Raw genomic sequence first — 24,814 nt, 5'->3', positions numbered from 1 at the left:
GCAGGAGACATAAGAGACTCAGGTCTGATCCTTGGGTTGGGAAGATCCTCTGGAGAAGGAAATGGCAACCCACTCCAGTATTCTTGCCCAGAGAATCACATGGACAGAGGAGCCTGACGGGCTACAGTCCATGAGATTGCAGAGTCAGACACGACTGAAGCGACTGAGCACAGCACATACCCCTTTCATGACCTTTATGCTTGTGAAATATACATGTGCATATACACATATATGAGAAATAAATGCCTATACCTATGCATAATATATGTATGTATATATGTTTTATTTACAAAAATGAGACCATACTATATAATTTTTTCTGCAGCTTGCTTTGTGCACTCAGACATATATCATAGATAGCCTCCCATTTCAGGTCTGCTTGATCCTTTCAAACAGAGAATCCTTCCAATGTGTGGATGTAGTCATTTCTCTATCAGTTCCTTTTGTGGGAAAAGGTCATGAATAAGACACTTGCAGCAGGACCATGTAGCGCCCCCTCAGAGTTCCCAGCTCACCATGACTTACCCAGTTACCATCTTGTGGATGGACATTTAGGTTTTCTCACTTTCTCACTCTTAGGAAAAATGCTTGACTGAACATTCTTACTCTTGTCCAATAGATCCTTGTGTGAGTAGTCCTTTAATTAAGATTTCTGGAAGTTTAGTCACTGTATATGACATTTACATACATCATCGGTTACTTTCAAGTTACTCTCCAAATTCGTTCTCCAGCAGGGGATGAAAAGATGGAGAATTACTCATTTAACAAATTCTCTATTACTGAATATTGTTTCATTTAAAATTTCCTTTCCACCATTGTAGACAGTGCTGTGGTAAATTTACCTGATGGATAAATCTTTTGGACTGATTTTTCTTAAAGGAAAGAATCCCCGGAAGTTGACTTCATTCAAAAAGTGTGCATATATTTTTTAGAGTTTACATATGCATTGCTCTGTTGTCCTCCCAAAAAGTTGCTGACAGTTTGTTCTCCCACAAATGGACACTCTACTTTTAACATATTTGCCAATATGATGAGTGAAAGTAATTTTTCATTGTTTTGTTTTACATTCCATTACCAGTGTGGTATTGAACATTTTTCACTCATTAGCCAATTGCATTTTTTAAGATGAATTATCCATCTTGTCCTTTGCACACATTTAAATTTGGGAGTGTTTCTTACTGCTTTGTGATAGCTCTTTGTAAATTGTGGGTGTTAGCTTCGTGCCTGTCATGGACATACATCACAGATCTTTTTCTTGATGTTGCTTGCATTTTGTTTACACGGTTTTCATTTAGGTTGTGGTCAAACTGTTTTTAATGTAGTTTTTAATATAGTAAATCTTTTCCTGATGAGTTTTCTCTTTGGTATTTTCTTAGAATACTCTCTTACAGAGCTTTCCTGGCAATCTGCTGACACTTTGTAAACAAGACCTAAGACAATATTGGCTGTAAAGTCCTTACTGTTATAGTTTGCCCTCAAGTTCCCTATGTTTGGGATGTTGTCTAGGCTGTGTACAGCTAGATCTGAACAAAGGGAGGGTGATAGTCTGTGGTGCTGGGCCTTCTCTGATGCAGGGGGATTTCCACCTTGGTTTTGGAGTCAGGCACACCTGAGTTCACATCCTGCCTTCACCAGTTGCTAGCTATGTGACCTTGGGCAAGATACTGTACTTTTGGGGGACCCTATTTCCTTTATCTGCAAATAAGCTTAGTATTTATTTTAGGGTTTTGTATTAGAAGTGAAGGAGATAATTCCCTCCTGTATTTCTAAAAGTATCGATCGCATAGTTCTGTGCTTAATGTTGGTGCCTTGGTAGGTGGTTACTAGGGAATCAGCAGTGAAAAACAGGGGCATGGCCCCTCAGCAGAGAGCTTTATGTCCCAGGACGATGCTTGTAAGCCCAGGTATGGAGCAGACTTCTAGGAAACGTCCTGTTCTTTATGATTGCAGTTTAAATCTCACTGTAATATTTAAAATGTTGTTGTTGTGCTCAATCATGTCTGACTCTTTGAGCCTCCATGGACTGTAGCCCCCCAGGCTCCTCTGTCCATTGAATTCTCCAGGCAAGAATACTGGAGTGAGTTGCCATTTACTTCTCCAGGGGATCTTCCTGATAAGGGATTGAACCTACATCTCTTGCATCTCATGCATTGGCAGGCAGATTCTTTAGCACTGTGCCTCCTGAGAAACCAGTGTTTAAAATATGTAACTATAATCAAAATATGTGAAAAAAAAACTGAGGTGACCTTTTTTTACTTCAGTAGTTTTCGTAAGAGTTTTGTAGGAAAGGAAATAATTTTATTTCAATGGAATCAAGTCCCTGTTAGATTCTGTTGTGTCATTAAATGGTATATAAAACTGATATAGTTTTTACATCCGTATTAATAGTTAGGTAAGCACAGTGCCTTCTTGTGCCGTCTTTGGTAAATTACATGTAACTTATCACAGGTTCTGTGCATGTTATGTTTTAGAAACGAGGATGTAGTGGAGGCCTGCTCCTTCTGGCACAGTAATTTCTTTTCCTACCTTACAAATAATTTTAGTAAGGAACATGAGCAACTGTGTATTTCTGCTTCTTAGTAATCCCTAAGTGGGCAGACTGCATTTTTGTGAGCGGTTATGCCAGGCAGGCCTTGGGGTCTCAGCCAACACTCATTGAGGGGATGGCCAACTCCACGGCACATTTGATGCCTTACTGGGTGTGGACAGGGGTCTCCCGGCCTCGGGTTCTCTTCAGGCACCAGGATACATGGATTTATTTACCTCTGGAAGCCTCTTCCCCAGCTGTAAGAAGTCTTTTCAGATACCTCATTTGAAAACTGCTCCAATTTGGGATCGTCAGGAAAAAGAGAAAAAGGGTAGAAGGACAGGGAGCATGGAGGGTTCACGTTGGGGCCTTGGGAGAGAGGAGGGCACGGGAGGGGCTCCTGGCCTGGCCCCACATCTGAGCCACACAGCTTTCCAGTGGCTGAGAGTAGCTCTCCTGGCCGGATGTCAGCTTAGGCAGAACCTGAAGTGCTGGAGGTGAAGGTGGAGGAGGACCATTAGTGAGCAGCTAACGGAAGTCCATGGTACCTTCTCTGTTCACGTGTCTTCACTTGTCCTTCCTCTCAAGACCTGGGAAGCAGGAACAGTAACTCAGGGCAAAAACCAGACACACATCAAGCGTGCTGAGCGGACAGACACAGTGACACTGGGAGTGAGGACTTTTGTGACAGAGCACAGGAACTGACAGCTCCTGCCTCAACGCCGCAGGTGTGAGAGAGTCTAAGAGCACAGGTACCAAGTGGAAATGAACAGCAGAGTCTCCATAGATAGCATTTTGAAATTCTGTAAAATAGCCAGCTACTGTTGGTTGTATTACTCGAAGGAATGCTAACATATACACGTATATGTACGTTTATAGGCTCACTCAGTCCCTCCAGCCTCTTTTGCCCCCATCAGTTGGGATAGACTTTCTCAAGCACACACTTGGCCAGGCTGTGCTGCAGGTCCTCGCACTGGGGAGGTGCTGCTCAGTGTCACCGCGTCCCCGGATGCAGCCTGCACGATGCGACAGAAACCTCTCTCTTCTCTTTTGACCCTACAGTATAAGAACGCTGGGGTGATTGAGTTAGAAGCATGTGTCAAGGCCGTCCGCGTCCTCGCCATTCAGAAGCGGAGCATGGAAGCTTCGGAATTTCTCCAGAATGCAGTTTACATTAACCTTCGGCAGGTGGGTTTGTGTCCTCCTCGCTGTGGAGGGATTAACGCAGTTCTCCTGGAGCTTTTTCACCACAAGTCTGTCTGGTTTTGCTGTGCTAGGATTCAGTGTGGTCAAAACCCTGGAGTCAGAACTTGAAACCCTGATTAAGGGGGCTGTTTTACTTCTTTATATCATGGTCTTTTACTTTCAAAATTCAAAATTTTGTTCTTTCAAAACGTTTTTTTTGATTGGAGAGAGAATTTTCCTGTTAACAGCTTTGTGGCCTTGGCCAAGCTTTAATGCCTCTTTTTTGGTCACTTGAAGCTATTCCATTTGTGACCCTGTCTGGGTTGTTCATTTTATAAAATATGAAGTGTGTGAAAGTACTTCCTACAGCTTGTTATATACCGAAGGTGTCCCACACATATTACCTGAATCTGGATGTGTTTTTAATAAGACAATCACCAGAACGTTTAGTTGCAGGTTGCTAATGCAAAACCCCCAAATCAATAATCCAGCTAAACATCTATGGTCTTTTCTAGTCCACTTTGGATTTTTATGGCCAGGGAAGCCAAGACGTGAAAGTAAAGCAGTTTGCTTAGGGGCCCAGGGCTAGGGTTAGGACACAGGCGACTGTCCTCGAGCAGATCTAGCTCAGCCCAGCATCGTGCTCGGAGCAGGCCTAGAGGTGGGGAAGGCAGAGTCTGCTCTCATTGTGCCAACAGTCTCATGGCAAAGGTGCACGCTCACCAGGTGAAGAACTTGGAGTTTATTCTAACAACAGTGGGTTTAAACAGAAAGGCCTTAAAAGCATAGGAATGATGGGACCCCCATTTGTCTGGAGCAGGGTGAGTGTGGTGGGAGAGACAGGTGGGAGCTCTTGAGGGGACCAGGTAGGGGATGTAGGTGGCTTCACCGGAGTGGTGTGGGGTGGTCAGTGGAAAAAAGCCAACAGATTGAAGACATGTATTTAGGTGAAAAGGAAGGAATTAGTGACCTATGTGAGGGCCAGATGGAGTAATGCCCAGGTTTCTGGCTTGATGAACCAGGTAAGTGAGGGCCATGCTGTATTCAGAGACGAGACTCTGCAGAGGGAGTTTGCGGGGCAAGCTGATGGAGTCAAGTGTGTAATGAAAAGGCTTAAATATGTGGGTCTGGGGGACTCAGGTGAGAGAGGGGAGTCGGGGAGGGGAGGGAGAGAGACTTCACCATCATTTTGCATTCTGAACACATAAGAGAGAATGGCAGGCCTCTGTCACAGAGGCTTCATACGTCAACGTTTTGCCACATTGACTGCAGAGCTTCTTAATTTTTAAAATAGAAATAAAATAGAAACAAAGTCGTGGAGTTAATGGATGTCTTAGAGTTGATATGTATCCTGCTCGTAAGTATTTTGATACCTCATATGTTTATAACCACAGTCTATAAAACGTTGAATATTTTAGTGTAAGAGTTAAGCACAGGGACTGGGAATGCACACGGCTGGGACTTGAGTCTGGCTTTTGTCCCCTCAGGTGAACTACTCAGCCTCTGTGTGCCTTATCAGAAAAGGTTGAGGTTTCTGGTAAAGATGGGCAGGGAAAGCGAAAACCCACTGCTTGACGGGGAAGGGTGGAAGCCAGCGGTCGGCAGTGCCGGCAGATGAACGGACGTCTGGGTTGGGTGAGCACTCACCACGGTTTCCGGGTGACCTGCGGGGTGTGAGCCCTGGGCCGGGCAGTGTGTTTGTAGGGACGAGCAGGCATGATTCCTGGCTCTGAGGCTGCCATTCAGGGAGCAGCCCCGGGCACACACAGCCTCAGTGGGACACAGCTCAGGGTGCAGTCCTGGGACCTGTGCTGAGGGCAAGACAAGGGCTCCCCCGAGGGGTCTCCCTGTGAAGAGAGGAAACGACCCACCCACAGCAGCTAAAGAGCCCCCGAGCAGGGTGCCAGGTGCAAAGGCGTGACTGGGCTCGAGCTCGGAGCCTGGGGAGCCGGAAGTCACTCGGTGGGCTGAGTGGCCTTGTTTCTGAAGGACAGTGGGTGGGAAAGATGCTTAAAAGGCAGATCCATCGTAGGTCATGACCGAAAGTAAAGACACGTGGATTCGTCAGGCAGGCATGAGGGAACCCTGTGGGTGTGGGGACCCAGCTGGGGCGTCGCGCTGGAGGACAGGGTTATGGGCTTGTGCACGGACCCCACTTTACACTTACAGCAGAATCCCTCCATATCTCTGTATTTTCATCTGTAAAATGATGGGACGACAAACTCATGGTGACCTGAAGGAGCAGTTCAGCTCAGACACTCTGTGTCCAGCCCTGTCCAGGGTCACTGTGCAGAGGTGCTCAGCAGCCGCCTTTATACACTCCGGCCGGAGGCGGTGGAGGGACGTCTGTTGTGCCCAGTGGAGAAGGGGGACGGGTGGTTTTGAATGGACACTGAGAACAGGCTGCAGAACCGCAGGCAGTCTGGTGGAAGGTCGGCTGTAGGGAGGACTTGGCAGACTTCGTGGCTTAAGACTTGCTTGCCCTTACAGACCAGAGTTGCCTTTGCAAATTCATGTTGAACGTTTGGGCTTTCGGTGAGGCTCTTCCCACAGGTGGGGATAACACAGCGTATTTTATAGGGTAACGTGCTTTTGTTTAGCGTGTAGAAATTTGCACCTGCTGGGAACAGCCCTCCTCTATTGGCTGGTCTTCGTAGAACACTAGGGGTCAGCAGAGCCGTGCGGAGGGCCAGCGGCCGGCCCTGCCGTGGCGGGCGTGGGCCTGTGGAGTTCTCCCCAGCCCGCTGCTTTGCTGGAGTTGGCTCATCTCCGTGTCTGGTTACCTGATGAGCAGACAGCAAAGTGGTGAGTTCTGGTGAGACTTTACAATGCCAGTGACAAAGAGGAGCGGCCTGTGGTTTTCTTGAACCAGGGTAAGCTTTTGGTTCTCGATCAGGTGTCTTCTACTGATGGGTCAGTCCTGTGACTCCTCTTGGCTGATGTGGACACGCTGAAAGGAACTGTGAGGGCATATTGCAGGTGCCTTCTGCCTTAAGAAGCCCCATGCAGATGTGAAAACTGAAAAAATCCGTTTCGATCTACTGGGGTTGGGAAGGGTTTCTGCGCGTTCCAGGAGGGTTCCAGGCAGGTTTCCTCTTCTTTGTGAGCAGGAACGTGGATCCACCTGTCTTTTCTTCAGTTGTTTAAAGGAGTGGTTCGTGGTCATTAGCACTGAGAAAGAGCTGTGAGCTGGGTCTGAGAGCTGGCTACAGATTTGTGTAGCGGTCCTGTAGGGCTCACCTGCAGGTGGTCAGGGTGAAGGGAGAGAGGAGCGCGAACCTTGCAGCCAGAGTCATGTTTCAATTGCCGTTTCCTCTCCGTGTGACCATGGACTGGGAGGTAGCCTCCTTTAGCCTGTTTGTGAATCTGTAAAATGGGTATGATGATAATCACTTCTTCGTGGATATGCTGTGAATTGTCAATGGGATTATAACATGTAGAGTGCTTTCCACGCCGCTTGGCATTTAGGAAGCATTCACTGTCTGCCCCACCGGTGATGTGTCAAAGCAGGAAGGGCAGTTCTTGTTTATGGAGGAACCACTAGCAGACTCTTGACTAGGCTGTGAATTTGGTTATTTCCTTCAGTCCTTGTAGCCACTTGTGCTAAGAGTGTTTATTCTCATCGACGGAAGAGGAGCCTCAGAGTAAAGAAGACTTGGTAAATTGTCCCAAGTCAGACCATAATTTAGGGTGCAGGGGCCTCGGTAAAGTGTGCTTGTTTGGGTTTTCCCTTCTCTCTGTTCTGTACCGAGGCCAGGCACCAGGCTTGAAGCCTAAGAATATTCCATAGGTTTTATTTATATACCATAGGGTTCCTGTGCTGCTGGAGCACAATGTCCAGAGGGGGACATAGGCACTAACAGATAAACATGAAAACAAATGAGCACAAACTGGCATCAGTTCTGCAAAGAAAAAGAACATACCCTGCCCTGCAGGGCTGGGTAACTTTCTAGTTGGGGCTGCTCTGGTGTTAATTTCAGTAAAACAAATTCTGTTACCAGACAAAGACAAAAGGATGAAGTCTCTGTTACCAGGTAAACCGAAGCTTGCTGATAATACTTACAGCTGATTAAGTGCCAGCTTGCTGCGCTCACTTGCCAAGGGAGAAACAGATTTTGACTGTAATCTTCATGGCAACTGTGTTCAGTAGTTTTATTGAACCCAGTTTTATTTTATTTTAATTTAAAAATAATTTTATTTATTTGTTTATTGACTGCTGGGTCTTTGCTGCGCGTGCGTTTTCCCGAGTTGCGGCAGGTGAGGGCTACTCTCGAGTTGTGTGGAGTGGGCTGCAGTAGTTGTGGCTCCAGCCTCTGGAGCACAGGCTCAACAGTTGTGGCACACGGGCTCAGTTGCTCCATGGCATGTGGGATCTTCCTGGACCAGGGATCGAACTCGTGTCTCCTGCATTGGCAGGTGGATTCTTTACCACTGAGTGACCAGGGAGGCCCCTGAACCCAGTTTTAGAGAGGAGGAAATAAAGGCCAGGTGTTTGCATGCAGACCTTGTCAGTGCCACCACTGGTCATCTTCAAACCTAGTTTATTGTGGCTGCAAAGTCCAAGCTCGGTGAACTGCATTCTGTAGCTTCCTCCAAACAACCCAGAAGACTGAAGTTATTTTTCTTCATTAGTAGGAAACCTAAGTGACCACAAGAGAAAGAAGTGGTAAGGAATTGTTTGGAAAACTAGGGAAAAGCCCAATACTTTCCAGCCGTGGGAGCTTGCTCCCAGACCAGTGACACTTACCCCGGCACTTCCTGCAGGTCTGATGTTCAGAAACAACTGAGCTGTTGGAGAACATTTCAGCTCATGACACTGTTGATTAGAACCTGCAGCCTCTTGGTCCCCGGTTAATTTTCTCTTCAAAGCCATTTGCATTTTCTCCGGGCTACTCCGCTCAGATGTAAGAATAGCCTCTTTAAAGTTCTTGATGCAGTTTCTTAATGAGGCTGTTGCTAAGGAAACCTAGCAAAAACCCAGTAGATATGCACATAATAATGGTAACCTCGGAACTTTGTCGATTTAAGCTCAGAATCAGAGGGGTGGGAGACTCAGGAAAGGCTTTCTGAGACCAGTGTAAGGATGCAGCCCAGGTTAGACAAAACAGCTCCATCCTAGCCAGCAGGGTGCCTGGCCTCAGGACGGTGTGTGCAGTCCTCACAGAGAAAGGAGAGGTTAGATGGGGAGGGAGGAAAGTCAAGTTCTTTATTGGAGAAGGCAAAAAGAGAGGGAACTGGAATTTCTGGTTGAACAGGAGTCAGGAATATAGCTTGAGGTCCTCATATTTGGGGGAGAGGAGTTTTGTGGGGACCTGAGGAGGAAGGAGTCTGTCTTGGAGGGAAGTCCACGCAGCAGAGAAATGGGCAGGACCGGGGGCCCTGCTGGGTGAGCTACCTGCAGGCCGGGGTGCAGGCTGCCTCCATCCTTACACTGGAACCTCAGGCTTCGGTTTGCAGGCAGGAGCAGTGACGAGAGGGGGAGATGGCTGGTGGGAAAGGAAAGCAGAGAGCAGTGCCCCAGGCTGTGCTTGTTACGTTCAGCACAACCAGGCCTGAGTCATGTAGGGTCTGAGAAGGATGCTTGACAGGGGAAGGATGGTTTGGGTTTTCCCACACGGGACACACAGCAACTATTTACCCCACAGGCCTTCTGGCTTCTGCACTCGTCATCTTTCTTCTTGCTTCAGCTGCCGGGGTCCTTCGGGCTGAGTCTGCCGTTGCCTCTGTTAATTACCGCTGCTTCACCTGGCCCTCGTTTCATCTAAATATTAAGTCTCCATTTTCTCCTCACCCTCATTTTTTCTTTTTTGTTGTTATTGTTGCTAAGTTGTGTTTTAAAAAATTGATTTAGATCCTTTTTTAGAATGAGGCCCAAAGTAAATAAATGTCTACACAGACTATCACAGACACTTACTGCTTTGAAAAATTCTAAGCTGTTTACCTAGTAGTTACATTGCTGGCTTGTAGTTGTGCTTAAGAAACAGAAGCTGTCATCACTCCATCATAGGGTGGTTGGGTTAGGTGGTGGTTAAGCTAGGTTGTGGATGAAAGAAAACTTCTTGTAAGCCATGAAGGCCAAGGTAAGTGTGGTTATTATTGACAATTCATTTTCTTTTTACTGGGTCTTTATATTTTGTGTTTTGAGAAGTTATGTGTTTGAAAGTTCCTGCCCAAATTCCAGTGTCTTTCCCTTTCTTTTCCTCTTTCCCTTCTCTGTGTCTTAACGTTCTAAGTAGCAGATGCCTTTGTCCCAGAGAATATGGGCCTTCTTAGCAAGAGGACAGGGTGAGCGTGGAGACGTGGGGCACAGAGAAGGCCTTGGCACTTCCACGTGGAGCTGCGTCTGTGCCTCTGCCTCCTACCCTGTCAGCACGCTGATGTGGCTTTCCTTTGCCTTCGTGTTTCATCGGGTCCCTGTTTTACTAAAAGCTCTCTGTTTCCCTTTTTCACTTGGAAGTTTCTCTCACGTGCTTTTTCCTTCCCTCCGGTGCCTCAGCTCTCTGAGGAGGAGAAGATCCAGCGCTACAGCATCCTCTCCGAGCTCTACGAGTTGATCGGCTTCCACCGCAAGTCCGCCTTCTTCAAGCGCGTGGCTGCCATGCAGTGCGTGGCCCCGAGCATCTCGGAGCCTGGCTGGAGGGCTTGCTACACGCTGCTCCTGGAGACGCTTCCTGGCTACAGCCTGTCGCTGGATCCACAGGACTTCAACAGAGGTACTGGAGCCGAGAGTTACTTCACCCCAGACGAGGACCTGACGTTTGTCTGTGTTGGATGGTATTGGTGGTCGGGCTCATACTGTCGGTCGGGTAATTTTGAACCTGAACTCGGTCCCTGGCTTTGGTCCCAGCCTGTGGTGATGTGTTAAGTGCAAGGGGTTGGGTAGAACTGGGGACCTCTCTAGGAGGTCAGCTGTCCGCAGGCGTTTCTTGGTTCTTGCCTTGTGCTGGACACTGTGCCACATGTTGAGGACACTCAGCCACATCTGAATTCATCCAGTGGCACTTTCTTCCAGATCTTTCACCATCTCACCCAAACAGAAATTGCAACAGGTTTTTCTTCACCTGCCCTGTCACCTGCTTGTCCTCTGATTACTTTTTCCTCTGTGTTCCCCCAAGAGATGGGGTGGAATCTAAGGTTTGCCGAGCACGTGTTTCATGATTGGCACTTTTGGGTGGACCGTGGGTTCTGGATAAGTTGACTTGAGCCTGTGGTTTCAGCCCCAGTGTGAAAACCTCAGGGCAGTGGCGGTCACCTGGCCCCTCTGTGGGCCCCTAACTGGCCTCCCGGGGCTGCTTCTATGCCCTCCACTGTGGTCATGGACTGTCCTTGGCGTGTGTTCCAAAGCCCCGACACTGTAGTGTTGAGCCGAATATCACCTCAGAGCCCGAGGCCTGAAGGGACCCACAGCCAGAAACCAGAACCTCCCTGTGAGGCCTGTCCCTGCTGACGGGTCCCTTGGCTGGCCCTCTGCGTAACCCTACTGCCCTGGGCTCTGAGCCTGTTACCTCCTGGGCTGGGGCTGGGGGTGGGTGTGCAGGGAGACAGGGCCTGTGTGATGGAGGAGCCTCACATGATTCCGAGAAGACCGATCTGACTCCTCCCCTCTCCTTACAGATGGGGATCCGGGGTGGGCTCTGCTTGGTGGTGTTTGTGCTGGGGGCTCTCATCACTCGTGGAGGCAGGAAGGGGATCCTGAGAGGGGGCTGTAGGTCCAGGTGACCCCAGGAACCCCTTTCGTGTGCTTGTGGGAGACTTCAGTAGAGCGCGTGGGCCTTTCCAGCGACTCCTTCTGTGTTCCCTGGACATCCCTGCAGGCTGACTGCAGAGTGAGCGTGTGCCCTGGGCTTCGTGCGGTAACCGCTGTGGACGCGGTCCGAGGGCCACTGCCGGGCTGCCCCCGCCCTCCCCTCCTCTGGACACCCCTCTCTGCCCTTACCTGCTGCACCGGGCGTCCTGCAGGTCTCCACTGAGTGTCCCCGTCGTCCAACACCTACACACAGTCCCTCTCCTTTCCTCTTCACTGACTCCTGTTCCTCTTTTATAGTGTTTCTGTCAATTGTAACTACATCAAGACACTGGGCAATGGTTTAGCACCCACCTCCCTCCCTAGGCTGTGTGCCCATGAGGACGGAGACCCTGCCCCTCCCAGCGTCCCCTTGCAGGTGTCCCCGCAAACAGGTGTCCCCGCAAACACGTGCACCGAGGGCCCAGAACTGATGAGCAGCTTCGATAACATGTGCTTGTTGCCATCTATTCAGCATAGTTTGTTTCTTGATCTTAATTTTTAAATCACTTGAACAAAACTTGTTTCTTTTGAAAAATGAAACAAAGAAGCACACCTCCATGTATTTGGTGCTTTTTACCCAGCCTTCTATTAATGTTTTGGGAGGGGACATTCACCATCATTTTGTGATCAGGAAGTCAGGTAAGAGATTGAATAAAGTAAAAATGATAAAAGTCAGCTGGCTGTATTTTTTTTTTTTATAAGAAATAAGTTACTTTAAACCCCATCTTCACTGTTGCTCTGGACCACTTTAAACATTTCTCAGAGAATTAAGGGGAAATCTACTAACACCCTATACTTGTGAATAAAAGGGAGATTGTCTTTATTCTCAGCACCTGAAATATTTTTCTATCTGTTTCTTGAAATGAACATTTTCCGTGGCTTGTTATGGAAAGTTGAAATAGGAACACAGAAGGGCATTGTGTGTATTCGTCAGCTTAACAGCCTGCTTATTATCACTTTAATCTTCTTTGTGTTTCTATATATGAAGATTTTTTTGATTATACCTTCTGCTTAGCCTTTTCCTGAATGAGGGATTAAATTTTCCCCAGAAACTCTTAGGAAAGAGAGTGGCATACAAGTTTGCCTTAAAAGGCCACAGTTGATGTAATAAACTCGCATGTTGGTGAAATTTTTGAATACAAGAATGTTGAAAATTTTATCACTGGCTCATATGCTGCAAGTCTGACTTAAGGATAAAAAGATTTAGATTTTTATAGGAGCACTTTGAATCGCATGGAAATTATGACTTGTATGGTATTTGGTGTTAAGAAAAATTTATGCTCTTATCATAATTGCCTGTGGTGGGAACTGGATCCTTATCTATTAAAAGAAAATCTACAAAGTGATATGTGCCCCATTCTTGACATGATGTGCTAAAGGTGGGTTAAGTTGGGTCATTTATAAATCCAGGCTGGATTAGTCATGACATGGATTTCAGCCTCTTCTTCCTTTTCAGAATCTCTTTTCACTTCAGCCTTGGTCTTCTGGTAACGTGGAAACAGTGTGGCGGCTTGTCCTTCTCTCCTTCCCTCTTGTTGTTTGAAAGGGTTTCTGTAAGATGGAGTGGTAGGATATCAAGGTTTTTGTGTGTGGGTAGATCTGGTCTGCTCTAAGAATCTCAATATTATTGTTATTCAGCAACTTAAAAATTATTATGAAATAATTAAAATATATACAAATTAGAATAGTACAATGAGCCCATCACCCATATTTTTAAATAATTAGATTTGGCCATATCAGCTTTATTTATACCTTTCTTTTTTAAGAATTTGTTCTTAAATATTTCTTTGTTGAAATATTTTTACAGCAAATCCTAGAAATCATGTCCTTTTACCCTATATACTTAAGTAGGCATGTATGAAAAACAGGCTTTCATCAGGCTTTCAACTTGACCCACAAGCCTGTTAAGTGCCAGCTGTGTATCAGGCCTCTTACTGGGGTAGCTGGGTGAAAAAGACACCATCCTGGCTCCCGAGGAAGTTACAGATTGATGGAAGAAACCAAGACACGAGCTCAGTGCACCTGCCAGAGAATGCTCGTGGGACAAGATAGTGCAGGATTTGGTGGAAATCCACAGAAGGGGCTGGTCAGTTCTGCAGGGAGGGCGGTGGGAGAGATGGTCAGTGGGGCTAGGAGAGGGGGTATCCTTTGCTTAGAGTCTTAAGTCTCACCCCTCAGCCTTTCTGCCAGCCGCCCAGGCTCCCTGGACACACAGTGCTGGGTGGTAACGGATTGTGATTCCTGTCACCACGTCTTCTTCATGAAGTTTAAGGTGGAAAATATTTAAAAGCACTAACTGTTGCCAAAAGGGACACAAATAATTATCTCTGAAATCCTTTGATCTTTTTATTTTTTTAAAACTTTTTGTTTTACATTGGAACATAGCTGATTAACAGGCTTCCCAGGTGGCTCAGTGGTAAAGAATCTGTCTGCCAGTGCAGGAGACATGCGTTTGATCCCAGGGTCGGGAAGATCCCCTGGAGGAGGAAATGGCAACCCACTCCAGTATTCTTGCCAGGAGAAACCTATGGACTGAGGAGCCTGGTGGGCTACAGTCCATGGGGTCACAGAGTCAGACACCACTGCGTAACTAAGCATGCATGCACGCATAGCCGATTAACAGTGTTGTGATAGTTTCAGGTGAACAGCAAAGGGACTCAGCTGTACATTAAATTCTGGGATCCTAAATAGAAGCTTTTTGATGGCTATGCAACCGATTTCTTCCACCTCTAATTTCAGATACATTAAGTTGTTTTGGAGGGGGCAGCCACAGGTTGTTGGTAACCATTTTTTTCTCATTTAGCTTTCCACTTTTCTGTGTTTACACTTTAGAGAAATGTGCTTTTTAAATTCTGTGTGTTTGGTTGTTGATAATGAAGGCTCGTCAAATACTGGTATTTTCTTGGGGAAAAAAAGTATGGTATAACTCACATACCCCTGAAAACATAATCTTTTGTCCTAACCTTATTATAAGTATTTCAGAATGGGTTGTTTTAGAGATTGTGTGTCTTTGCAGAAGAGAGGAAATATAAAGCTTTTTTTTTTTTTTTTAATGTGTGAGCAAACGTATCATGTGCGCATTCTTCTTCAGGATAAATCAGGGAAGTGCTTCTGTGCCCTCCAAGCTTGGCGGTTGAGGCGGTGTCTGGGAGTCGCTGAGTCTCACACAGCGGTGGCTCTCGAGGGGCTCCAGCGCCGCCCCGTGGCCAGTGCGCCTGCGCCCCGAGGCCCGCTCTGATGTCCCGCGGCTTCCCCCGCAGGTACGCACCGAGGCTGGGCTGCCGTCCAGATGCGTCTGCTGCACGAGCTGGTGTACGCGTCCCGGAGGATGGGGAACCCTGCCCTCTCTGTCAGGCACCTGTCCTTCCTGCTGCAGACCATGCTGGACTTCTTGTCAGACCAAGGTGAGTGGGTCAGACTCGGGTGATTTCCCAGGAGAGGGGGCCGGTGCCGTCTTGGTGCCGGTCCCCGTCGGCACCGGCTCAGGATGGGGTGGGCGGTGTCCCCGGCTCTCCCCGCCCTCCGGGCCTGCTCCTCCCCGAGCTCCTCTCACCGCCCCATGCTGCTGCCCTTCTCGCTGCGCTCAGCCTCCGGCGTGGCCTCCCCTCGCCTTTGCCCACGCCTTATAAAGCGTAAATGTCGGAGTCTTAGCATTTACACTCTGCTCAGTGAGTTTTCACAGAGTGACTGCGTGCTGCCCGGCACCCAGATGGGGCACAAGCCCGGAGCCCCATGCCCCTCTGCGCCCCTCTGGTCACTTCTCCCCTCATGGGCAGCATCTTTCTGAACTTCAGGGGGATCGTGCGTACCTTTGCCCACAGGTCAGGGCAGCTTTCTTCTCAGTCCTTTCCTCCAGCATCTTCTCATCTCACATGCTTTCAGGGTGTCACGTGTGTTTTGGGTTTCACATGCAGTCATCTGTCTCCAGCCCGGGTCCCCCCCTGTCGTCGTCCCCAGGGACTCAGTCCTGCCTGGAGTCAGTCCCCAGGGAGTCATCCATTCTGGGTGGCACATCATTGTCTGTGACCTCACCGCCCTCTGTCCCAGGGGCCCCAGCGAGACCTCAGGCGGCTCAGTCACTGCACGTCTCCGCCAGCATCCCGGCATCCTTGCCTCCTTACAGAGAGTGGGGATGCTCCCTGGCCACGTGGGGTGTGGGTGTCCTTCCCTCGGCTCCTGGAGCTGTGTCTTCCAGGTCCTGAGAGCGCTCAGCATGCTCGGTGCTGTTTGTACGCTTCTCCGCCGGTGGTAGCTCTCGTTTTCCATTAACGACTTCAGGCGCCCCGAGGGGTCCCTGTGGACAGCTGCCCCTCTGGGGGGTCTGTGGTCTCTGCTGGTTGAGCGTTGCCCATGGGTCGCGTGTGTCCCTGTGCTGAGGCAGGCTCGGCGGTATGAAGAGCCTGCACGTGGCCTCTTTGAAGTGGGAGGAGGGAGGGGGCGAGGCCGAGGCAGGGCCCTGGGATCCTGGAGGCTGACCTGGGCTGGATGGGCCTCTCCGTCACTCGACGGGGTGGGTTTTTGCTTGTTAAGGGTGCTGCTCCCCTGCCGCTGGGCCCCTGCTGCTTCTGGAGCCTCCCCGGGCTGGCAGCTCTGAAGACATGGTGCCCGGTGCAGCCTGCAGGCTGAGTGGACCCTGTGCTCAGCCTCAGGGCTCTGAGCAGCCCCGGGACTGGCCTCTCTCCCATTCGTCCTAGTTTGCTCGGTACCCCGCCCCCACAGTGCCCATGGGGGGTGGACGGTCTCCCATGATGGTGGACCGTGCCTCGTGCGATGTGGCCCCTGCGCCTTCCCTAAGCTGCTTCCGCTGCCTCCCCCACAACCCCCTGCTGTGTCCTCCGCCTGGATGTTTCCCGGCAGATACTCCCAATACATATCTTCCGCCTGCAGTGGGCGTCTGTTCTCACCCGCCCACCCCTCTCTTGTCAGCAAACTCCCCTGTGTCTGCTCTTCCCCTGGGCCGCCTTCTCACGTCTGTCCTGTCCTGGGGGGGACCGTCCTCCTGTGGTCAGGCTCCCCTCGGGCACGGCAGGTGGGTGTTTTGTTGGCCGGCGCTTGCCGCAGATCCGCAGGAGAGAAGGAGGTTGCTGACCATTCGAGGTCATGTTAATCAGTGATCTGAAGACGCTGGTCCAGGGGAGAGAAGCTCGGGACATTTGACCCTGGTGAACAGACTGCCACCTCCTGAGGCCCGTGGGTAGTGGTGTTTGGCGGTGAAGACTAATCATAGTCTTCATAGAGGAGGCCTGAAGTCAGAGGATCACCGGTTCCTCCCACTCCCCCGACCTCTAATTACCATGACCTCAGATCAGCAATTAAACTCTAACTGAACCTTCATTTTCTCATTTGTACAACTCGGATGTTAGAAACTGTGGGGTAGTTTGTTACTGTATTAATGGTAGATATTTTAATTGATTGGGTGACCTTCTAGAGAGCGCATGGTTCCATCCACTGAGTTGATAGTTGGCATTTCTAAATATCACTGTGTTGAAATGAAATACGGGGGGAGGACTAGCTGCCTCCTTGCGTGTGGACCTGTCTGGGGGTTCACAGGTAGAGACGGCACACTCTGGGGTTCTCCCCCCGCCCCGCCCCCCACAGGTCCCCCTCCAGTCTGTGCTAGTGCTCATGAACTCACAGGAGGAGTTCTGGGGCCAGTGGCTTTTCTTTTCTATGACGAATGTTATTCCAAATTGTCCCTAATAGTACCAGAGACATTGATATGGAGTTTGAATATTGTTTCAGGTAAAGTGAGGGTGGATACAAGCAGTATTTCTAATTAATATATTTTCAGATAATGTGATTTTAAATGTGTGAGTTAAAGATATGAATATTAATGAACTTGTTTATAAAATAAACAGACTCACGGACACAGAAAACAACCTATGGTTACCAAAAGGGAAAGGAGAGGAGGATAAATTAGATAAATTAGAGAAACACCAAGGTCCTACCATATATATATAGCACAGGGTACTATATACAATATCTTATAATAAACTATAATGAAAAAAGAATATAATAAATATTAAAAAATAAATGTCTTACTGTTTTATCTGTTTTGAAAGGTTTGTATGTTTACAATTAGAAGGGTATTTTTTTTTTCTTCTTACGGAGAACCACTTTGAGTAGTAAACAAAACTCCATTTATAACATAATAAACTTTCTGTGAATTTCTTCACAATCCAAAGGACAAAACCTCTGACTTCATTAGAATTTACATTTAACCTTAAATTTGCTAAAATCCATCCATGTCAGCTTTGAAATTTTAATCTTACCTGATACTGTGAAATAGGGCAATACTCAATGGGTGGTCAAATTCCTAATTTTTGTTGTTCAGCCACTTTTCTCGGTCTTGCTCTCTGATTCTGTACGTTAGTGTGTTCAGTGGATTTGTAATAAACTTTTAAGATGAAGGGAATTTTCTTGCTCATTGTTTGCCTGAAATCCTGGCTTGTGTTCCTCTTTTTAAACAAAATACACGCTCCAAAAATGCGCCCAAATTCAACTAGTAAAACTCCTTTAAAGGTCGTCTTTGCTGGTGGATGCACAGTACAGGCCGTCCAGAGGCGCGTACTCTTGGCGGTGCTGGGACCAGTGGTTGCCATGAGAAGCATGGGATGTGGGAGGATGCTGTGGTTATGGCCAGAGGAGTCCCTGTAAGTAAGGATGTAGGAGCAGCTCAGAGAACTGGCAGTTCTTTTCAGAGGTGGAAGGGTGGTTTGGGTAGTGTTCATGAGAAAGATGACCTTGACCTTGAAGAGCAAATTGGTGTTTGCCAGACCAGACTGAACAGAAGGAGTAGCTTCAGGAGCTTTCTCCAGCTCTGGTGGAATTAGGAGGATTGGGCTTATTTGGGGAATGTAGGACATGGTGGTTTGGGTGATTCTGTTGCCTGGGATTCTGGGGAGGGAAGTGGGTGATGAGCAGTCGTGCCTTGTGCACCTGCAGTTCTGCTCCTAGGCACATGCTCCCGGGGTTTGAAAACACACGTCCACACAAAGACTTGTAACTGGGTGGGCACAGCAGCATCATCCCTCGGAGCCAAAGAGTGGGAACCGTCCGTTGCTGCCCATTGACTAGCGGATGAAGGAAGCGTGGTGTGTCCACCTGGGTTTCTCGTCCTCCTCCTCTCCCTCGTGCCTCCCCGCTTCCTGATTTCCTTCTTCCCTTTGGCTGACACGTGCTCATCCTCCACAGCTCAGTGTGGACCCTACTTCTTGATCCCTTAAGACTAGCTTGCATTCCTTTAGAGTGTCCCCACTGGAGTAGCGTGTGCTTAGCCATCGAGCACTTGCGCCCACTGTATTTCAATCACTTACTGACTGGACAAGCTCCCCACCCAGGCTGTGGGATTTACAGATGGCTCAGACAGTAAAGAATCTGCTGGTAGTGCGGGAGACCTGAGTTTGATCCCTGGGTCAGGAAGATCCCTGGAGAAGGACATGGCAGCCCACTCCGGTGTTTTTGCCTGGAGAATTCCATGGACAGAGGAGCCTGGTGGGCTACAGTCCATGGGGTCACAAACAGTCGGACACAACTGAGCAACTGACACACTTAATGCAGGCTGCAAGCTCTCTGAAAGTAGGTATATGTCTAATTTGCTGTTTCTCTTGTCCCTGGTGGCTTGTGCTGGCATTCATATCTGGCTGAATGCATTAATGATACACTTTTTTAAATGCGTAATTTTTTAAAAGGGAAAAGCAATAATAAGTGCTTTTCCTTTTTTAAAAAATAACTGTATTGAGACTTAATTTGAAGACCACACAATTCATCCATTAAAACGTGGATTTCAGATTTTCTGTGTATTCACAGATGTGCACCCATCATCATGGTCAATTTTAAAACATCTCATCACCTCAGAAAGAAGGCCTGTTAGTGGCTAGTTTTAGCCCCTGTGGCTAGTGAGTGGCACACTTCAGTACTCACATCCTGTTGATTGTGTTAAAAATAAATACTTTCATTTACATTCTTTCTTTTTTGGGTTGATTTTTGCTGTCATAGGGAATGGTATGGTGAGCCTCTTCAGCTCTTCGAGCAGGAGAGAGATTTTGTCAGGAGAGGGATTGTTGGGTCCGCTGTTTTGAGCGTTTGCACTGTTGCTGAGACGTGTCAGAGTTGCCTTCTGAGAGGTCTGCTCTCATCACACTGCCGGTGGCAGTGTTGCCAATTGAGTCTGTGGAGAGTGCTGTCTTACTGTTTTAATTTCTATTTTCTGGGGAACTTGCGAGGTTGGATGTTCGTTCTGTGTGCCCGTTTACTAATTGTATCTCTTTTATGCGAGGCCCTTTTACAGTCTGCTGGTTGCTTTCCTGTCGCTTGCCTCATTTGATTGTCATTTCTTGGGAGGTGGGTGGTGTCCAGGCCACTGTGTGGAGGTCTATAATGCTTTGAGATGCTAATTAAGCCCTTTGCCTAAGGTCTCCCAGGTACTCAGGGCAAAAACCACACCTGGAAGCCAACTCTTAGCTGCAGTTCAGAGGATGCCAACTATGACACATTGTCCTGTGCTGTAACGCACCAGGGTGGTGGACAGCAGGTTTGAAAGAGTTAAGACACCTCCCGAAAGTGCTTCACTTGTTTCTGAACTAAAGCTGAAAGCAGCAGGACTATCTGTTGTGAGCGCTTTATGATGAATCTCCATAGCATAATATGAAGTTTGAAACTGTTGCTGGACCTTTGAGAAGAACATCTGACATTACAGAGGATCAGCTCAGACCAACGTGTGTGAGTTTAACAGTGAGTGTAAAGCTCACCGCATGTGACCCTCATTGGCCGTCCTTTGGTTTCTTGAACACATCAAAGTTTTTGTTTTCGGTTTTCTCCTGTCTCAGGACATTGCTCTCTCACCTGTCTTTTACGTGGCCAGCTTTCCCGCCTTGGGTTCCAGGTGGGTCTGTGCTGGAACCTCCCCATCCCCACCGTCTGTCACTTTCTGGTCCTGTCCTGACTTTTCCTCAGGGTAGGCAGTTTCTATGGCTGACCCTGCAGTTCCCTTTCTGATAAATCCTCTCCAGGAGAGTCGGGTCCCTCAGGGCCAGCAAAGCTGAGTTGTGGGCGAGGGGCTGAGCTGCCTGGGAAGAGGGCGGTTTCCTCTTTTCCGCTGGGAGGTGTCATTTGCATTTTGTAGGAAGAAACAAGGTGGCTAAATGCAGCTGTTGTTCAATCGCTCCATCATGTCCGACTCTTTGTGATCCCATGGACTGCAGCACACCTGGCTTCCCTGTCCTTCACCATCTCCCAGAGATTGCTCAGACCCATGTCCATTGAGTCGGTGATGCCATCCAACCATCTCATCCTCTGTCACCCCCTTCTCTTGCGCTCCATCTTTCCCAGCATCAGAGTCTTTTCCAATGAGTCCGCTCTTTGCGTCAGTCGGGTCAGTATAGCACAATACAGTACCATGCTGCTCAGAATACCGGGGTGCCCCCACAGAGATACACTGTGAGGTTGGGGGGTACCAGCTCTTTTCCTGCAGGCCCTGCTTCCTCGGCGCCCCTCACGAGGCTGCCATGTTTTTCTCCACGGGGCCTAGAGATGGGGCAGAAGTCCTCCCCAGGAGCTGCTCCAGGCAGGCCCCCTTCAAGCCCCAGCCCCGCACCCGAGGTGTGCTCCTCTGGTTACGGTCAGTGATGCCCTCGGGCCACTGCTCCCGTGCTGGGCTCGCCGTGCCCTGCGGCCGTCCTCGCCCTGCCCTGCGGCCGTCCTGGTGGCTTTGTCCTTCCCATGGAGGGGCCGGTCAGCACCATCCTTCCCTTCTCTGTCCATGCTTCCTGCTGGGAAGCCCTCAGGCCACAGGCTCCAGGAGCTCTCTGCAAACGAGTGACGACCTCGGAGCAGGAAGGAGGGAGGCTGTGTCTCAGACAGAGACACAGGCCCGGAAATGGCCTCAGTGAGAAGCTTCCACCAACAGCGTCTACTTGTCAAAGCCCATTTCTCAGCCCGCAGAGCACACCAGCCTCCGGGTAAAAGGCAGGCTCCCGAGCCCAGAGCAGGGCCCTGGAACCAACCCCGTAAATTCTCTGTTAACTGTTGGCTGAGCGTTATCTTCTTTCAAGACGTATCTCCCACAAGTTGTTGTTTTAGTTGTGAAGAGTTGGACATGCCTGAGCTGTATGGACTCATGTAGCTCCATGGACTGTGTAGCTCGCTCGCCAGGGTCCTCTGTCTGTGGGATTTCCCAGGCAAGAATACTGGAGTGGATTGCCATTTCCTTCTCCAAGTGTTATTTTCTTTCAAAATATATTTCCCACAAGGGCTAAGCCTTATTTGAACCAAATAGCCAAATCTACACCCAAAGACAAAGGCCGTAATTTTTGTATTGTTCTGGTGATAGGTATTACTCAGCTTCCTGCTTTCCATTCTTGACATGTTCATTCTCTTGCGTTTTCCCCCAGATGGTATATATGGTTTCTTCAGGGGTTTTGGGTTAATATGCTCCATTTTTTACCTGGGTAGAGGAGATGGGCAGAGAAGGCAATGGCACCCCACTCCAGTACTCTTGCCTGGAAAATCCCATGGACGGAGGAGCCTGGTAGGCTACAGTCCATGGAATCGCTAAGAGTCGGACACAACTGAGCGACTACATTTTCACTTTTCACTTTCATGCATTGGAGAAGGAAACGGCAACCCACTCCAGTGTTCTTGCCTGGAGAATCCCAGGGATGGGGGAGCCTGGTGGGCTGCCATCTATGGGGTCGCACAGAGTCGGACACGACTGAAGCGACTTAGCAGCAGCAGCAGCAGAGGAGATGGGAGGCTGAGCGGGTGAATTGTTATGTGACCGAGGCCTAGTGGGAGCTCTTCAATAAAGGGCTGTAATTTGTTTCCATTGCAGTTTATACAATCCCTTTTGTTTGTTTAGAAATAGGCAGAAGGAGTTGAACAAAAACCCAGAAGAAATGAAGAGAAGCTTCTGACTTCGTTTTAGTTGTGTGTTGAAGAGATAAATGCCGTGTAGGGCAGCATAATAAGTACCTGCTAATAAAATGCATTCTCAGTAGGAAAAAACCACACGTGTAAAATAATGAGGTGAAGAAAAACTATCAGTATGTCAAAAGCCCAAATATATTAGTGCATTTTTACTAGTTATGGGAAAAATACTAATTTGCCAAGTTTTAGGCGAACCAAAATAGAAAGTCCTGGGGTGGTGTTGAGAAGGGGCTTCCACACCTTCTCGAAGCATTTCAGTCCCGTGGGACGTGGTGGTCTGGATGGTGCGTGCCCTCCAGCAGGGGAGTGCGGGCCTGCTTCTCCGTCACTTGCCCCCATCTGCTGCACAAAGCGCCAGCGTGCACTCTCTGGGCAGGCTGCCGTCCTGGTCTGGGATGTGGCAACATTCTACAGCCTCTCTTTGCCTCTCAAGTCACTCTCTTCTCTCTTCCACACCGATCATAAAGTGATCTTCCCAAAGCTGATATTTATCCATAGCAATCCATGTGTAAAGGCTGGACAGCTGGAATGGAGACTTTTTACACCCCCGCCCCCCGCCCGCCTCCACTCCAGGCCCCAGCCTAGCACAAAGTCTGGCTCACAAGGGCTCAGTACCTGCTGGGCAAAGGGAGTTGCTTGTTTTCTCTGCATTGTGTCCTCATTAGGAAAGTGAGGATCAAGTCTGCCTTGCTCTGCTGGTTTAGGCAGTGGAGACATGTTTATAAAGAGCCTGAAACATAGTATATGCTTAGTACATCATGATTGTTACCACTTGTATTGATTTGTTTCTGACTTCTGAGGTGTTTCAGCATATTCAGGTCTTAAACTGGAGAACCGTCCAGTTTTCTGCCTTGATGATTGTATGTGTATCGTTCATGGGGTAGTTGAGCGGCCTTGGACGAGATGCTGGTGTCCTTGGCCTGGACCACTCTGTGTGTAGAATGGGGATAGTACAGCCTTGTTCCGCAAGGGGCTCAGTGCAGAGAGAGGTCTGTGTCAGGACCCTTGGGTTGAGGCAGACCTGGGTTTGCCTTCTGTGTCTTCTACTGATTAAATGTAACCTTTGACAACTTACTTACATTACGAAGTAATGTAATTACATTACATTACTTTGAATTGAAAGATTAAGAAGATAATGTCTGATTAGCTGGAGGATTATCAAAAATAATGTGTAGCAGCCACTTGGCATCCTGCCTGCAATAGTAGAAGCTTGATAAACATTAGCCTTGTCCCTTACTTCACCTACTTGAGAAGTCAGTGTTTCTCCCCATAAGGCTGTATAGTTCTTTCCAGCTTAAAGAGCTTTGGGTGGATCTTATCGGGAGTTTTAGCAGTGGAGTAACCTGTTAAAGGTATATAGAGAGAATTTCTGTGCAGGATTTTCATAGTTAGATGGAGACGGATGGGGGAACCTTTATCTTTGACCGTGTTACATAGGGGGTTTGATGCTGTGCTGAGGCTGGGGTGTTGGATGGTGCCCACGTGTACTCCCAGCTGATGACCGAGCCTGGCTGGCTGTGGCCCCTGCACACCGGCAAGTCTGTGTTCCTCTCTAGTGTTGCAGCGTCCACAGCTCTCTTACATGTTGGTCATGCTTCATGCATGTAGGGGGATAACAATAGTGGCACTCAGGGAGGTCCAGAGGTCCAGGGGCCTATTGATCCTGAATCTCAAGGCTCTGCTGTCAGCCTGAATAACCCCTCTCCCCAGGGGGAGAAAGGACAGATCTGTGAGTTGGGGGAGGAGGGTGGTCTTTGTTGTGCTGTAGGTGGATTTAGAGGAAGTAAGACGACTGCCCAGAGGGAATTCTCTGGTGGTCCTGTGGTTAGGACTCGATGCTTTCACTGCCATGGTCCAGGTTTGATGCCTGGTCGGGGAACTAAGATCCTGCAAGCCATACCGGGGAGGGATGCTTGGCTCTGGCTGGCTTTCTCGCTGGTGGAGGGGAGCCAGGACGGGCGGGCGTGGCAGCAGAGGGAGCGGCGGGAGTAGAAGCAGCTCTGCATCTGCTCTCAGGCCTACTTCATTCATCTCTAAGGCGGAAACGATTCAGGGATGGAATGAGACACCCAGCAGAGTGCCTGCGCAACCGGAAGGCAGTTGTATCAACTCTTTCCTTATTGTTTAGCTCAGGCTCCCTTTGTTTAAATGTTCTGGATTTTGGCCATCTGATGCGAAAAGCTGACTGATTGGAAAAGACCCTGATGCTGGGAAAGACTGAGGGCAGGAGGACAAGGGGATGACAGAGGATGAGATGGTTGGATGGCATCACCGACTCGATGGACATGAGTGTGAGCAAACTCCAGGAGATGGTGAACAACAGGGAAGCCTGGCGAGCTGCAGTCCATGGGGTCGCGAAGAGTCGAGCATGACTGAGAGACTCGGCAGCT

General features: G+C 48.7%; 1 protein-coding gene across 11 annotated transcripts in view; it reads left to right on the top strand.

The window, feature by feature from the left end:
- Nucleotides 1-24,814, top strand: part of TRAPPC9 (trafficking protein particle complex subunit 9) — a 390,153-nt gene that overhangs the window by 40,878 nt on the left and 324,461 nt on the right. For 10 of the 11 annotated variants that reach the window (XR_014057689.1, XR_014057688.1, XR_014057687.1 and 7 more), the window contains 3 exons: nt 3,590-3,715; nt 10,209-10,425; nt 14,759-14,902. Coding sequence is in view for 8 of the 11 variants with exons in the window: in XM_081504120.1 (XP_081360246.1) it covers nt 3,590-3,715; nt 10,209-10,425; nt 14,759-14,902 (487 nt within the window). In the remaining 3 variants the exon portion in view is untranslated. The remainder of the gene's footprint in view (nt 1-3,589; nt 3,716-10,208; nt 10,426-14,758; nt 14,903-24,814) is intronic. The other variant, XM_081504121.1, reaches the window with a different exon arrangement.

The sequence above is a fragment of the Giraffa tippelskirchi genome, chromosome 6, assembly GCF_054371585.1.
Source record: "Giraffa tippelskirchi isolate mGirTip1 chromosome 6, T2T-mGirTip1v1.2.pri, whole genome shotgun sequence".
In the NCBI taxonomy this organism is placed as follows: Eukaryota; Metazoa; Chordata; class Mammalia; order Artiodactyla; family Giraffidae; genus Giraffa; species Giraffa tippelskirchi.
Note: the sequence above shows the minus strand (reverse complement) of the source record. Positions and strands in the feature narration are given on the sequence as shown.